Source organism: Heterodontus francisci, chromosome 14 (assembly GCF_036365525.1).
Source record: "Heterodontus francisci isolate sHetFra1 chromosome 14, sHetFra1.hap1, whole genome shotgun sequence".
In the NCBI taxonomy this organism is placed as follows: domain Eukaryota; kingdom Metazoa; phylum Chordata; class Chondrichthyes; order Heterodontiformes; family Heterodontidae; genus Heterodontus; species Heterodontus francisci.
The window spans coordinates 13,516,202-13,531,653 of record NC_090384.1 but is presented as its reverse complement, the minus strand read 5'-3'; the positions used below and the strand labels follow the sequence as shown (position 1 = coordinate 13,531,653).

At 51.7% G+C, this 15,452-nt stretch overlaps 1 protein-coding gene across 1 annotated transcript in view; it reads left to right on the top strand.

Annotated features, from left to right (window-relative positions):
- Positions 1–15,452, top strand: part of LOC137377244 (myosin-binding protein C, cardiac-type-like) — a 182,559-nt gene that overhangs the window by 17,125 nt on the left and 149,982 nt on the right. Inside the window, exon 6 of the mRNA XM_068046785.1 lies at positions 8,358–8,630. Coding sequence (XP_067902886.1) covers positions 8,358–8,630 — 273 coding nt within the window. The remainder of the gene's footprint in view (positions 1–8,357; positions 8,631–15,452) is intronic.

Here is a 15,452-nt window from a genome sequence, read left to right as displayed (position 1 = left end):
GGGGTTGTGTGTGGAGGGTAGGGGAGTGTGTGGGGGATGTGGTTGTGTGTGTGGGTCAGGGTAAGTGTGTGGGGGATGGGGTTGTGTGTGTGTGTCAGGGTGAGTGTGTGGGGTATGGGGTTGTGTGTGTGGGTAGGGGAGTGTGTGGGGGATGGGTTTGTGTGTGTGGGTCAGGGTGAGTGTTTGGGGGATGGGGTTGTGTGTGGGTCAGGGTGAGTTTGTGGGGGATAGGGGTTGTGTGTGTGGGTCAGGGTGAGTTTGTGGGGGATGGGGTTGGGTGTGTGGGTCATGGTGTGTCAGTGGGGGATAGGGTTGTGTGTGTGGGTCAGGGTGAGTGTGTGGGGGGTGGGGTTGTGTGAGTCGGTGGGGGAGTGTGTGGGGGATGCGGTTGTGTGTGTGGGTAGGGGAGTGTGATGGGGGATGGGGTTGTGTGTGTGGGTCAGGGTGAGTGTGTGGGGGATGGGGTTGTGTGTGTGGGTCGGGGAGTGTGTGGGGGATGGGGTTGTGTGAGTGGGTAGGGAAGTGTGTTGGGGATGGGGTTGTATGTGTGTGTCAGGGTGAGTGTTGGGGGATGGGGTTGTAATAGTGGGTAGGGGAGTGTGTTGGGGGATGGGGTTGTGTGTGTGGGTATGGGAGTGTGTTGGGGATGGGGTTGTGTATGTGTGTCAGGGTGAGTGTGTGGGGGTTGGGTTGTGTGTGTGAGTAGCGGAGTGTGTTGGGGATGGGGTTGTGTGTGTGTGTCAGGGTGAGTGTGTGGCAGATGGGGTTGTGTGTGTGGGTCGGGGTGAGTGTGTGGGGGATGGGGTTGTGTGTGTGGGTCAGGGTGAATGTGTGGGGGATGGGGTTGTGTGTGTGGGTCAGGGTGAGTGTGTGGGGGATGGGGTTGTGTGTGTGGGTCAGGGTGAATGTGTGGGGGATGGGGTTGTGTGTGTGGGTCAGAGTGAGTGTGTGGGGGATGGGGTTGTGTGTGTGGGTCAGGGTGAGTGTGTGGGGGATGTGGTTCTGTGTGTGGGTCAAGGTGAGTGTGTGGGGGATGGGGTTGTGTGTGTGAGTAGCGGAGTGTGTGAGGGATGGGGTTGTGTGAGTGGGTCAGGGTGAGTGTGTGGGGGGTGGGGTTGTGTGTGTGGGTCAGGGTGAGTGTGTGGGGGATGGGATTGTGTGTGTGGGTCAGGGTGAGTGTGTGGGGGATGGGGCTGTGTGTGTGTGTCAGGGTGAGTGTGTGGGGTATGGGATTGTGTGTGTGGGTAGGGGAGTGTGTTGGGGATGGGGTTGTGTATGTGTGTCATAGTGAGTGTGTGGGGGATGGGGTGGTGTGTGTGGGTCAGGGTGAGTGTGTTGGGGATGGGGTTGTGTGTGTGTGTCAGGGTGAGTGTGTGGGGTATGGGGTTGTGTGTGTGGGTAGGGGAGTGTGTTGGGGATGGGGTTGTGTATGTGTGTCATAGTGAGTGTGTGGGGGATGGGGTGGTGTGTGTGGGTCAGGGTGAGTGTGTTGGGGATGGGGTGGTGTGTGTGGGTCAGGGTGAGTGTGTTGGGGGATAGGGATGTGTGTGTGGGTCATGGTGTGTGTGGGGGGATGGGGTTGTGTGTGTGGGTAGTGGAGTGTGTGGGGGATGGGGTTGTGTGTGTGGGTAGGGGAGTGTGTGGGGGGTGGGGTGGTGTGTGTGGGTCAGGGTGAGTGTATGGGGGATGGGATTGTGTGTGTGGGTCAGGGTTAGTGTGTGGGGGATGGGGTTGTGTGTGTGGGTCAGGGTGAGTTTGTGGGGGATGGGGTTGTGTGTGTGGGTCAGGGTGAGTGTTTTGGGGGATGGGGTTGTGGGAGTGTGTCGGCAAGTGTGTGGGGGATGGGGTTGTGTGTGTGGGTCAGGGTGATTGTATGGGGGATGGGGTTGTGGGAGTGAGTAGGGGAGTGTGTGGGGGATGGGGTTGTATAAGTGGGTAGGGGAGTGTGTTGGGGGATGGGGCTGTGTGTGTGGGTAGGGGAGTGTGTGGGGGATGGGGTTGTGTGTGTGAGTAGGGGAGTGTGTTGGGGATGGGGTTGTGTGTGTGGGTCAGGGTGAGTGTGTGGGGGATGGGGTTGTATGTGTGTGGGTCAGGGTGAGTGTGTTGGGGGATGGGGTTGTGTGTGTGGGTCATGGTGTGTTTGGGGGAATGGGGTTGTGTGTGTGGGTAGGGGAGTGTGTGGGGGATAGGGTTGTGTGTGTGGGTCCGGGTGAGTGTGTGGGGGATGGGCTTGTGTGTGTGGGTCAGGGTGAGTGTGTGGGGGATGGGATTGTGTGAGTGGGTAGGGTAGTGTGTGGGGGATGGGGTTGTGTGTGTGGGTAGGGGAGTTGGTGGGTGATGGAGTTGTGTGTGTGGGTGAGGGTGAGTGTGTGGGGGATGGGGTTGTGTGTGTGGGTCGTGGAGTTTGTGGGGGATGAGGTTGTGTGTGGGTCAGGGTGAGTGTGTGGGGGTTGGAATTGTGTGTGTGTGTGTCAGGGTGAGTGTGTGGGGGATGGGGTTGTGTGTGTGTGTCAGCGTGAGTGTGTGGGGGATGGGGTTTTGTGTGTGGGTCAGGGTGAGTGTGTGGGGGATGGGGTTTTGTGTGTGGGTCAGGGTGAGTGTGTGGGGGATGGGGTTTTGTGTGTGGGTCAGGGTGAGTGTGTGGGGGATGGGGTTGTGTGTTTGGGTCAGGGTGAGTGTGTGGGGGATGGGGTTGTGTGTGTGTGTCAGGGTGAGTGTGTGGGGGATGGGGTTGTGTGTGTGGGTCAGGGTGAGTGTGTGGGGGATGGGGTTGTGTGTGTGGGTCAGGGTGAGTTTGTGGGGGATGGGGTTGTGTGTGTGGGTCAGGGTGAGTGTTTTGGGGGATGGGGTTGTGGGAGTGTGTTGGCAAGTGTGTGGGGGATGGGGTTGTGTGTGTGGGTCAGGGTGATTGTATGGGGGATGGGGTTGTGGGAGTGAGTAGGGGAGTGTGTGGGGGATGGGGTTGTATAAGTGGGTAGGGGAGTGTGTTGGGGGATGGGGCTGTGTGTGTGGGTAGGGGAGTGTGTGGGGGATGGGGTTGTGTGTGTGAGTAGGGGAGTGTGTTGGGGATGGGGTTGTGTGTGTGGGTCAGGGTGAGTGTGTGGGGGATGGGGTTGTATGTGTGTGGGTCAGGGTGAGTGTGTTGGGGGATGGGGTTGTGTGTGTGGGTCATGGTGTGTTTGGGGGAATGGGGTTGTGTGTGTGGGTAGGGGAGTGTGTGGGGGATGGGGTTGTGTGTGTGGGTCCGGGTGAGTGTGTGGGGGATGGGCTTGTGTGTGTGGGTCAGGGTGAGTGTGTGGGGGATGGGATTGTGTGAGTGGGTAGGGTAGTGTGTGGGGGATGGGGTTGTGTGTGTGGGTAGGGGAGTTGGTGGGTGATGGAGTTGTGTGTGTGGGTGAGGGTGAGTGTGTGGGGGATGGGGTTGTGTGTGTGGGTCGTGGAGTTTGTGGGGGATGAGGTTGTGTGTGGGTCAGGGTGAGTGTGTGGGGGTTGGAATTGTGTGTGTGTGTGTCAGGGTGAGTGTGTGGGGGATGGGGTTGTGTGTGTGTGTCAGCGTGAGTGTGTGGGGGATGGGGTTTTGTGTGTGGGTCAGGGTGAGTGTGTGGGGGATGGGGTTTTGTGTGTGGGTCAGGGTGAGTGTGTGGGGGATGGGGTTTTGTGTGTGGGTCAGGGTGAGTGTGTGGGGGATGGGGTTGTGTGAGTTGGTGGGGGAGTTTGTGGGGGATGGGGTTGTGTGTGTGGGTCAGGGTGTGTGTGTGGGGGATGGGTTTGTGTGTGTGGGTCAGGGTGAGTGTGTGGGGGATGGGGTTGTGTGTGGGTAGGGGAGTGTGTGGGGGATGGGGTTGTGTGTGTGCGTAGGGGAGTGTGTGGGGGATGGGGTTGTGTGTGTGAGTAGGGGAGTGTGTTGGGGATGGGGTTGTATAAGTGGGTAGGGGAGTGTGTTGGGGGATGGGGCTGTGTGTGTGGGTAGGGGAGTGTGTGGGGGATGGGGTTGTGTGTGTGAGTAGGGGAGTGTGTTGGGGATGGGGTTGTGTGTGTGGGTCAGGGTGAGTGTGTGGGGGATGGGGTTGTATGTGTGTGGGTCAGGGTGAGTGTGTTGGGGGATGGGGTTGTGTGTGTGGGTCATGGTGTGTTTGGGGGAATGGGGTTGTATGTGTGTGTCCGGGTGAGTGTGTGGGGGATGGGCTTGTGTGTGTGGGTCAGGGTGAGTGTGTGGGGGATGGGGTTTTGTGTGTGGGTCAGGGTGAGTGTGTGGGGGATGGGGTTGTGTGTGTGGGTAGGGGAGTGGGTGGGGGATGGAGTTGTGTGTGTGGGTCTGGGTGAGTGTGTGGGGGATGGGGTTGTGTGTGTGGGTCGTGGAGTTTGTGGGGGATGAGGTTGTGTGTGGGTCAGGGTGAGTGTGTGGGGGTTGGAGTTGTGTGTGTGTGTGTCAGGGTGAGTGTGTGGGGGATGGGGTTTTGTGTGTGGGTCAGGGTGAGTGTGTGGGGGATGGGGTTGTGTGTGTGGGTCAGGGTGAGTGTGTGGGGGATGGGGTTTTGTGTGTGGGTCAGGGTGAGTGTGTGGGGGATGGGGTTGTGTGTTTGGGTCAGGGTGAGTGTGTGGGGGATGGGGTTGTGTGTGTGTGTCAGGGTGAGTGTGTGGGGGATGGGGTTGTGTGTGTGGGTCAGGGTGAGTGTGTGGGGGATGGGGTTGTGTGTGTGGGTCAGGGTGAGTGTGTGAGGGATGGGGTTGTGTGTGTGGGTCAGGGTGAGTTTGTGGGGGATGGGGTTGTGTGTGTGGGTCAGGGTGAGTTTGTGGGGGATGGGGTTGGGTGTGTGGGTCATGGTGTGTCAGTGGAGGATAGGGTTGTGTTTTTGGGTCAGGGTGAGTGTGTGGGGGATGGGGTTGTGTGTGTGTGTCAGGGTGAGTGTGTGGGGGATGGGGTTGTGTATGTGGGTCAATGTGAGTGTGTGGGGGATGGGGTTGTGTGTGTGGGTAGCGGAGTGTGTGGGGGATGGGGTTGTGTGTGTGGGTCAGGGTGAGTGTGTGGGGGATGGGGTTGTGTGTGTGGGTCAGGGTGAGTGTGTGGGGGATGGGGTTGTGTGTGGGTAGGGGAGTGTGTGGGGGATGGGGTTGTGTGTGTGCGTAGGTAAGTGTGTAGGGGATGGGGTTGTATGTGTGTGTCAGGGTGAGTGTGTGGGGGATGGGGTTGTATAAGTGGGTAGGGGAGTGTGTGGGGGATGGGGTTGTGTGGGTGGGTAGGGGAGTGTGTGGGGGATGGGGTTGTGTGTGTGCGTAGGGAAGTGTGTAGGGGATGGGGTTGTATGTGTGTGTCAGGGTGAGTGTGTGGGGGATGGGGTTGAGTGTGTGGGTCAGGGTGAGTTTGTGGGGGATGGGGTTGTGTGTTTGGGTCAGGTTGAGTGTGTGGGGGATGGGGTTGTGTTTGTGGGTCAGGGTGAGTTTGTGGGGGATGGGGTTGAGTGTGTGGGTCAGGGTGAGTGTGCAGGGGGATTGGGTTGGGTGTGTGGGTCATGGTGTGTCAGTGGGGGATAGGGTTGTGTTTTTAGGTCAGGGTGAGTGTGTGGGGGATGGGGTTGTGTGTGTGGATCAGGGTGAGTGTTTTGGGGGATGGGGTTGTGTGTGTGGGTCAATGTGAGTGTGTGGGGGATGGGGTTGTGGGAGTGTGTAGGAGAGTGTGTGGGGGATGGGGTTGTGTGTGTGGGTAGGGAAGTGTGTTGGCGATGGGGTTGTATGTGTGTGTCCGGGTGAGTGTGTGGGGGATGGTGTTGTATTAGTGGGGAGGTGAGTGTGTGGGGGATGGGGCTGTGTGTGGGTAGGGGAGTGTGTTGGGGATGGGGTTGTGTGAGTGGGTAGGGGAGTGTGTTGGGGATGGGGTTGTGTGTGTGTGTGAGGGTGAGTGTGTGGGGGATGGGTTTGTGTGTGTGGGTAGGGGAGTGTGTTGGGGATGGGGTTGTGTCTGTGGGTCAGGGTGAGTGTGTGGGGGATGGGGTTGTGTGTGTGGGTAGGGGAGTGTGTGGGGGATGGGGTTGTGTGTGTGGCTCAGGGTGACTGTTTGGGGGATGGGATTGTGTGTGTGGGTCAGGGTGAGTGAGTGGGGAATGGGGTTGTGTGTGTGGGTCATGGTGAGTGTGTGGGGGATGGGGTTGTGTGTGTGGGTCAGGGTGAGTGTGTGGGGAATGGGGTTGTGTGTGTGGGTCAGGGTGAGTGTGTGGGGGATGGGGTTGTGTGTGTGGGTCAGGGTGAGTGTGTGGGGGATGGGGTTGTGTGTGTGGGTCAGGGTGAGTGTGTGCGGGATGGTCTTGTGTGTGTGGGTCAGGGTGAGTGTGTGGGGGATGGGGTTGTGTGTGTGGGTCAGGGTGAGTGTGTGGGGGATGGCGTTGTGTGTGTGGATCAGGGTGAGTGTGTGGGGGATGGGGTTGTGTGTGTGGGTCAGGGTGAGTGTGTGGGTGATGGAGTTGTGTGTGTCTGTCAGGGTGAGTGTGTGGGGGTTGGGGTTGTGTGTGTGGGTAGGGGAGTGTGTGGGGGATGGGGTTGTATGTCTTTCAGGGTGAGTGTGTTGGGGATTGGGTTTTGTGTGGGTTGGTTGGGGAGTCTGTGGCGGATGGGGTTGTGTGTGTGGGTCAGGGTGAGTTTGTGGGGGATGGGGTTGTGTGTTTGTCAGGGTGAGTGTGTGGGGGATGGGGTTGTGTGTGTGGGTCAGGGTGAGTGTGTGGGGGATGGGGTTGTGTGTGTGGGTCAGGGTGAGTGTTTGGGGGATGGGGTTGTGTTTGTGGGTCTGGGTGAGTGTGTGGGGGATGGGGTTGTGTTTGTGGGTCTGGGTGAGTGTGTGGGGGATGGGGTTGTGTGTTTGGGTCAGGGTGAGTGTGTGCGGGATGGGTTTGTGTGTGTGGGTCAGCGTGAGTGTGTGCGGGATGGGGTTGTGTGTATGGGTCAGGGTGAGTGTGTGGGGGATGGGGTTGTGTGTGTGGGTCAGGGTGAGTGTGTGCGGGATGGCGTTGTGTGTTTGGGTCAGGGTGAGTGTGTGGGGGATGGGATTGTGTGTGTGGGTCAGGCTGAGTGTGTGGGGGATGGGGTTGTGTGTGTGGGTCAGGGTGAGTGTGTGGGGGATGGGGTTGTGTGTTTGGGTCAGGGTGAGTGTGTGGCGGATGGGGTTGTGTGTTTGGATCAGGGTGAGTGTGTGGGGGATGGGGTTGTGTGTGTGGGTCAGGGTGACTGTTTGGGGGATGGGGTTGTGTGTGTGGGTCAGTGTGAGTGTGTGGGGGATGGGGTTGTGTGTTTGGGTCAGGGTGAGTGTGTGGGGGATGGGGTTGTGTGTGTGACTGGGTGAGTGTGTGGGGGATGGGGTTGTGTGTGTGGGTCTGGGTGAGTGTGTGGGGGATGGGGTTGTGTGTGTGGGTCTGGGTGAGTGTGAGCGGTATGGGGTTGTGTGTGTGGGTCAGGGTGAGTGTGTGGGGGATGGGGTTGTGTGTATGGGTCAGGGTGAGTGTGTGGGGGATGGGGTTGTGTGTTTGGGTCAGGGTGAGTGTGTGGGGGATGGGGTTGTGTGTGTGAGTCAGGGTGAGTGTGTGGGGGATGGGGTTGTGTGTGTGGGTCTGGGTGAGTGTGTGGGGGATGGGGTTGTGTGTGTGGGTCTGGGTGAGTGTGTGGGGGATGGGGTTGTGTGTGTGGGTCAGGGTGAGTGTGTGGGGGATGGGGTTGTGTGTGTGGGTCAGGGTGACTGTTTGGGGGATGGGGTTGTGTGTGTGGGTCTGGGTGAGTGTGTGGGGGATGGGGTTGTGTGTGTGGGTCTGGGTGAGTGTGTGGGGGATGGGGTTGTGTGTGTGGGTCTGGGTGAGTGTGTGGGGGATGGGGTTGTGTGTGTGGGTCTGGGTGAGTGTGTGGGGGATGGGGTTGTGTGTGTGGGTCTGGGTGAGTGTGTGGGGGATGGGGTTGTGTGTGTGGGTCTGGGTGAGTGTGTGGGGGATGGGGTTGTGTGTGTGTGTCAGGGTGAGTGTGTTGGGGATGGGGTTGTGTGTGTGGGTCAGGGTGAGTGTGTGGGGGATGGGGTTGTGTGTGTGGGTCTGGGTGAGTGTGTGGGGGATGGGGTTGTGTGTGTGGGTCAGGGTGAGTGTGTGGGGGATGGGGTTGTGTGTTTGGGTCAGGGTGAGTGTGTGGGGGATGGGGTTGTGTTTGTGGGTCAGGGTGAGTGTGTGCGGGATGGGGTTGTGTGTGTGGGTAGGGCAGTGTGTGGGGAATGGGGTTGTGTGTGTGGGTCAGGGTGAGTGTGTGCGGGATGGGGTTGTGTGTGTGGGTCAGGGTGAGTGTGTTTCTGGGACTGTGACAGTGAGGTCTCAATACATTCTCCTCTCTCTGCTCAGGTTCCTCCTTCACTAAGAAACCACGAAGTGCGGTGGTGATTGCTGGCAGTGACGCCGAGTTCACAGCAGAGACAGAAAAGGGGGTGGCCAAGATCAGGTGGCAGCGAGATGGTGTGGACATGGCAGCCAATGACCGATGGACCATCACGTCTGAGGGGACCAGACACACCCTGATCATTCACAATGTCTGTCGTCTTGACAACAGTGTTTATGCGGTCATCGCGGGAAGTTCAAAGGTCAAATTCGAGCTGAAGGTCAAAGAGCCTGGTCAGTGTCAGTGTGTGATGAAGTGGGTGGGGAATTAATTTAAATCCCAAGGGAGCCAGAGTTGTTCCTCCTGCTGAGATTGATGGGAACTTGGATCAGATCCTGGCCATTAACCAATGACATTCACCTTCAAAGCAGCCCACCCTGATGGGATGGATGCTTGCTTTTTCTTCTGGCTCTGTCCTCTCCCCTGGGAATGGGTGTGGGACACTTCCCAGGGTGCTGGTTCTGTTATCAGACTCATAACCAAGGAATGGGAGTTCAAACCCCACCATGGCATTGAAAAAAAAATTGCTGAGGAAAACAAAACTAATTACAGTAAATGTGACCTTGGAAACTGGCTGATTGCCCTTTTGAGACGGAAACATAAAATCCTTACCTGTCCTGGGAGTGTATGATGGGGCACTGTAGAGAGAGCTTTATTCTCTGGCTAACCCCGCTGTTTTGTTTTTTTTTAAAGTGGTTTTTATACCCTAGGCCCCTTTTATTCATTTATGTGGAGGGGGCCTTTATTCCTCAGGCCTCCTTTATATGTATGTTGAATAAATAACTTTATTAAAAACAGATAAATGAATCAAAAACTCAAATTAACATGCCATTTTTGGCATTGATGATGCACTGCAGCCCTTGTGATGCCCACTGGTCGTGGAAGGCCTCAAGCGAACCAGAAAACATACGAGTTAGGAGCAGGAGTAGGCCACTCGAGCCCTCGAGCCTGCTCCACCATTCAATAAACTGATGGCTGAACTGATTACTCCACATTTCCATCTACCCCTTATAACCTTCCACCCCCTTGCTTATCAAGAATTTATCTACCTCTGCCTTAAAAATATTCCACCACCTTTTCAGGAAGAAAATTCCAAAGAATTCCAAAAATTCCTAACCCTTGGAGAGAAAGAAATTTCTCCTCATCTCTGTCTTAAATGGGCGACTCCTTATTTTTAAACAGTAACCCCTAGTTCGAGATTCTCCCGCAAGGGGAAACATCCTTTCCACATCCACCCTGTCAAGACCCCTCAGAATCTTATATGTTTCAATCAAGTCGCCTCTTACTCTTGCAAACTCCAGCAGATACAAGCCTAGCCTGTCCAATCTTTCCTCATAAGACAGCCCGTTCCAGGTATTAGTCTCGTAAACCTTCTCTGTACTGCCTCCAACGCATTTACATCCTTCCTTAAATAAGGATACCAGTACAATACACAGTACTCCAGATGTGGTCTCACCAATGCCCTGTATAGCTGAAGCATAACCTCCCTACTTTTGTAATAAAAGCAAAATACTGCAGATGCTGGAAATCTGAAATAAAAACAAGAAATGCTGGAAATATTCAGCAGGTCTGGCAGCATCTGTGGAGAGAGAAGCAGAGTTAACATTCCAGGTCAGTAACCCTTCTTCAGAAATTTTGTTCTCCCTACTTTTGTATTCAGTTTCCCTCATGATAAACAATAACATTCTATTAGCTTTCCTAATTTCCTAATTTCGTGCAGTACCTGCACACTGACCTTTTGCGATTCTCGGAAACTTGGCTTAAAGAGGGGTAAGAATGGCAACAACATCCCTAGATATCGAGTTTTCAGGCGGGATAGAGAGAGATATTAAAAAAGGAGGGGTGTAGCATTATTAGTTAAGGAATCAATAACAGCTGTGAGGAGGGTTGATATACTCAATGAATTATTAAATGAGGCCATATGGGTTGAGATCAGAAATAAAAAAGGGGCAGCCACACGACTAGGAGTGTACTATAGACCCCCAAATAGTGAGAGGGAGATAGAGGAACAAATATGTAGGCAAATTTCTGAGTGAAAAAACTATAGGGCAATAATAGTTGGGGATTTCAACTACCCCAATATCACCTGGGATACAAACAGTGTGAACGGCACAGAGGGAACAAAATTCTTGAACTGCATTCAAGAGAACTTTTTTAGTCAGCACCTAACAAGCCCGATGAGAGGGGGCGCAATTCTAGATTTAGTCTTCGGTAATGAAGCTGGGCAAGTGGAAGAAGTAATAGTGAGTGACCATTTAGGAGATAGTGACCATAATACAGTAAGTTTTAGCATAATCATGGAAAAGGACAAAGATAAAACAGGATTAAAAGTTCTAAATTGGGGGAAGGCAAATTTTAAGAAACTGAGAGGTGACCTGGTGAAAATGGACTTGATACAGCTAGTTTAGTTTAGTTTAGTTTAGAGATACAGCACTGAAACAGGCCCTTCGGCCCACCGAGTCTGTGCCGACCATCAACCACCCATTTATACTAATGCTACACTAATCCCATATTCCTACCACATCCCAACCTGTCCCTATATTTCCCTATCACCTACATACACTAGGGGCAATTGCTAATGGCCAATTTACCTATCAACCTGCAAGTCTTTGGCATGTGGGAGGAAACTGGAGCACCCGGAGGAAACCTACACAAACACAGGGAGAACTTGCAAACTCCACACAGGCAGTACCCAGAATTGAACCAGGGTCACTGGAGCTGTGAGGCTGCGGTGCTAACCACTGCGCCACTGTGAAGGGAAATCACTGGCAAACCAGTGGGAGCCATTCAAAAGCGAGATATTATAGGCACAGTGTAGGCATGTCCCCACAAAGATAAAGGGTGGTCCTGCCAAATCTAGAGCCCCCTGGTTATCTAGAAGATTACAGGGTAAGTTAAAGCTGAAAATGAAAGCTATGACGATCACAAAAATCTTAATACTTTAGAAAGCCTAGAGGAGTATAGAAAGTGCAAGGGTGAAGTAAGAAAGGAAATTAGCAAAGCAAAGAGAGGGCATGAAAAATTATTGGCAGGTAAAATCAAGGAAAACCCAGAGATGTTTTATCAGTACATTTAGAGCAAGAGGATAACTAAGGACAGGGTCGGGCCTATCAGAGATGTACAAGGGAACTTATCAGTGAATGCAGAGGATGTGGGTAGGGTTCGAAATGAGTCTTTTGTCTCTGTCTTCACAAAGGAGAGGGTTGATATAGACTTTGTAGTTAAAGAGGAGGAGTGTGAAATATTAGATACGATAAGCATAATGAGAGAGGAAGTACTGGAGGGTCTGACATCCTTGAAAGTGGATAAATCTCCAGGGATGGATGGATTGTATCCCAGGTTGTTAAGGGAAACCAGGGAGGAAATAGCAGATGCACTGAGGATTATCTTCAAATCCTCACTAGACACAGGAGAGGTACCAGACAACTGGAGGTCTGCGAACATTGTACCATTGTTTAAAAAGTGTGCGAGGGAGAGGCCAAATAATTATAGGCCGGTCAGTCTGACGTCGGTGGTGGGTAAACTGTTAGAATCAATTCTGAGGGACAGGATAAACTACCACTTAGAAAGGCACAGATTAATCAGGGATAGTCAGCATGGATTTGTTAAGGGAAGGTCATGTCTTACTAACTTAATTGAGTTTTTTGAGGAAGTAACAAGAAGGATTGATGAGGGTAGTGCAGTGGTTGTGGTTTACATGGACTTCAGTAAAGCATTTGACAAGGTCCCACATGGCAGACTGGTCGGTAAAATGAAAGCCCATGGGATACAGGGGAATGTGGCAGGTTGGATCCAAAACTGCCTGTGACAGGAAACAAAGGGTAGGAGTCGACGGATGTTTTTGCGAATGGAAGGCAGTTTCCAGTGGCGTTCCACAGGGCTCAGTGTTGGGTCCCTTGCTGTTTGAGGTATATATTCATGATTTGGACTTAAATGTGGGAGGCATGATTGGGAAATTTGATGATGACACAGAAATTGGTCGTGTAGTTGATAGTGAAGAGGATAGCTGTAGACTCCAGAATGAGATCAATGGTTTGGTTGAGTGGGCGGAAAATTGGCAATTGGAATTCAATCCGGAGAAGTGTGAGGTAATACATTTGGGAGGGCAAATAAAGCGAGGGAATACACAATAAACAGGAGGATATTGAGAGGGGTAGAAGGAGTGAGAGAATTTGGAGTACATGTCCACAGGTCCCCGAAGGTAGGCAGAATGGTGAAGAAGGCAAATGGAATGCTTTATTTTATTGGCCAAGGTACAGAATTCAAAAGCAGGGATGTAATGCTGGAACTGTATAAAACACTGGTTAGGACACAGCTGGAGTATTGTGTACAGTTCTGGTCACCACATTATAGAAAGGACATAATTGCTCTGGAGACAGGACAGAGGAGATTTGCAAGAATGTTGCCTGAAAGCTTGAAAGTTGCAATTATGAGGAAATATTTTATAGGCTAGGGTTGTTTTCCTTAGAACAGAGGAGGCTGAGGGGTGACTTAATAAAGGAATACAAAATTATGAGGGGCCTAGATAGAGTAGACAGGAAGGACCTGTTTCCCCTCATGCAGAGGGCAATTACCAGGGGGCACAGATTTAAGGTGATTGGTAGAAGGATTAGAGGGGACATGAAGAAAACCTTTTTCACCCAGAGGGTGGTGGGTGTCTGGAAATCACTGCCAGGAATGGTGGTGGAGGCAGAAACCCTCAATTCTTTTAAAAGGTACCTGGACACGCACCTGAGGTGCTGTAACCAGCAAGGCTATCGACCAGGTGCTGGAAGGTGGAATTAGATTGGGCGGCTAGATTTTTTTGGCCGGCACAGACATGACAGGCTGAATGGCCTCCTTCTGTGCCATAATTTTTCTATGGTTCTATGATTCATGCAGTAGGACACCCAGATCCCTCTGTATCTCAGAACTCTGCAATCTCACCATTTAGATAATATTCTTTTTTATTCTTCCTACCAAAGTGGAAAATTTCACACTTTCCCACATTATACTCCATTTACCAGGTCTTTGCCCACTCAGTTTACCTATATCCCTTTGTAGCCCCTTACGTCCTCTTCAAAAGTTACTTTCCTACCTATCTCGGTGTCATCAGCAAATTTAGCAACCATACCTTTGGTCCCTTCATCAAAGTCATTTATATAAGTTGTAAAAAGTTGAGGCCCCAGCACTGATCCCTGTGGCACACCACTCGTTACATCTTGCCAACCAGAAAATGATCTATTTATGCCTACTCTCTGTTTTCTGTTAGCTAACCAATCTTCTATCCATGCCAGTATGTTACCCCCTACACCATGAGCTTTTATTTTCAGCAATAACCTTTGATGTGGCACGTTATCAAATGCCTTCTGGAAATCTAAGTACAATACATCCACCGCTTCCCCTTTATCCACAGCTCATGTAACTCCCTCAAAGAACTCCAATAAATTGGTTAAACATGATTTCCCTTTCACAAAACCATGTTGATTCTGCCTGATTACTGTGAATTTTTCTAAATGCCCTGCTATAACATCTTTAATAATAGCTTCTAACATTTTCCCTTAGACAGATGTTAAGCTAACTGGCCTGTAGTTTCCTGCTTTCTGTCTCCTTCCTTTTTCTGAATAAAGGAGTTACATTCGCTATTTTCCAATCTAATGGAACCTTCCCCGAATCTAGAGAATTTTGGAAAATTAAAACTAACACATCAACTATTTCACTAGTCACTTCTTTTAACACCCTAGGATGAAGTCCATCAGGACCCGGGGACTTGTCAGCCCGCAGCTCCAACAATTTGTTCAGTACCACTTCCCTGGTGATTGTAATTTTCTTGAGTTCCTCCCTCCCTTCCATTTCCTGATTTACAGCTAATCCTGGGGTGTTACTTGTTTCCTCAATAGTGAAGACCGATGCAAAATATCTGTTCAATTCATTTGCCATCTCCTTATTATCCATTATTAATTCCCCAGACACACTTTCTATAGGACCAATGCTCACTTTGTTAACTCTTTTCTTTTTAAAATATCTTTAGAAACTCTTACTGTCTTTATATTTCTAACTAGCTTTCTCTCGTACTCTAATTTTACCTTCCTTATCAATCTTTTAGTCATTCTTTGATGTTTTTTATATTCTGTCCAATCTTCTCTACCTGCCACCCATCTTTGCACAATTCTAGGCTTTTTCCTCAAGTTTGATACTATCTTTAAGGATGAGAGGCTTCATTTATATGAAGTCTGGAGAAACTGGTGTTGTTCTGCTTAGAACAGAAAAGGTTAAGAGGGATTTGCTGGAGGTGTTCAAGATTTTGAGGGATTTTGATGGAGTAGATGGGGGACTGTTTCCAGTAGCAGTAGGGTTACAACCAGAGGACACCCATTTAAGGTGCTTGGCAAAAGAACCAGAGGAAAAAAATTTTACACAGCAAAATGTGATAACCTGGGATGCATGGCCTGAAATGGTGGTGTAAGCACATTCAATGGTAACATTCAAAAGGCAACTGCATAAATACTTGATGAGAAAAATTCTGTCGGGAAAGTGCAAGGGGTCTGGCACTAATTGGAGAGCTGTTTCAAAGAGCTGGAATAATGAAGAAACTGTCCTCCTCCTGTGCTCTACTAATCTCACATTGTATGAAGTGCAGTAGTATATTGACAGCAAATCCAGGTGATTTAGTTCCTGCCCTCAGTAGGAACTTTCCAGAAATATCTGGGTGTGAATTACCAGGAAGGAGAGTCAGGCTGCTGCTGCAGAGGAACTGGGCTTTTTTTTTGAGAACGAGTGAGTGTTCCCTGATAAGTTAGAAGAGAGTGAGTAATGTGTTTGGCAGTTATTCATAGCTCAATCAATGACCATTAATAGCTTGTACCCTCTTATCATGGGTGGAGTGGAGAGGACTATGGAGATAATTGGAGGGGAAGGTGTGCAGAGGTAACCAGTGGCCTGGGGGAGGGGGCTCAGTCAAATCCTAACACACAGAGTTCCTGCCCTGCTCACAGTCAGTGAACAGAGAGCTTCAATCCAATTCAATGGACCTAAGAAACCTCCCAGGCGGCACTGCAGCTGTCCGCTTCATCCAAAAACCT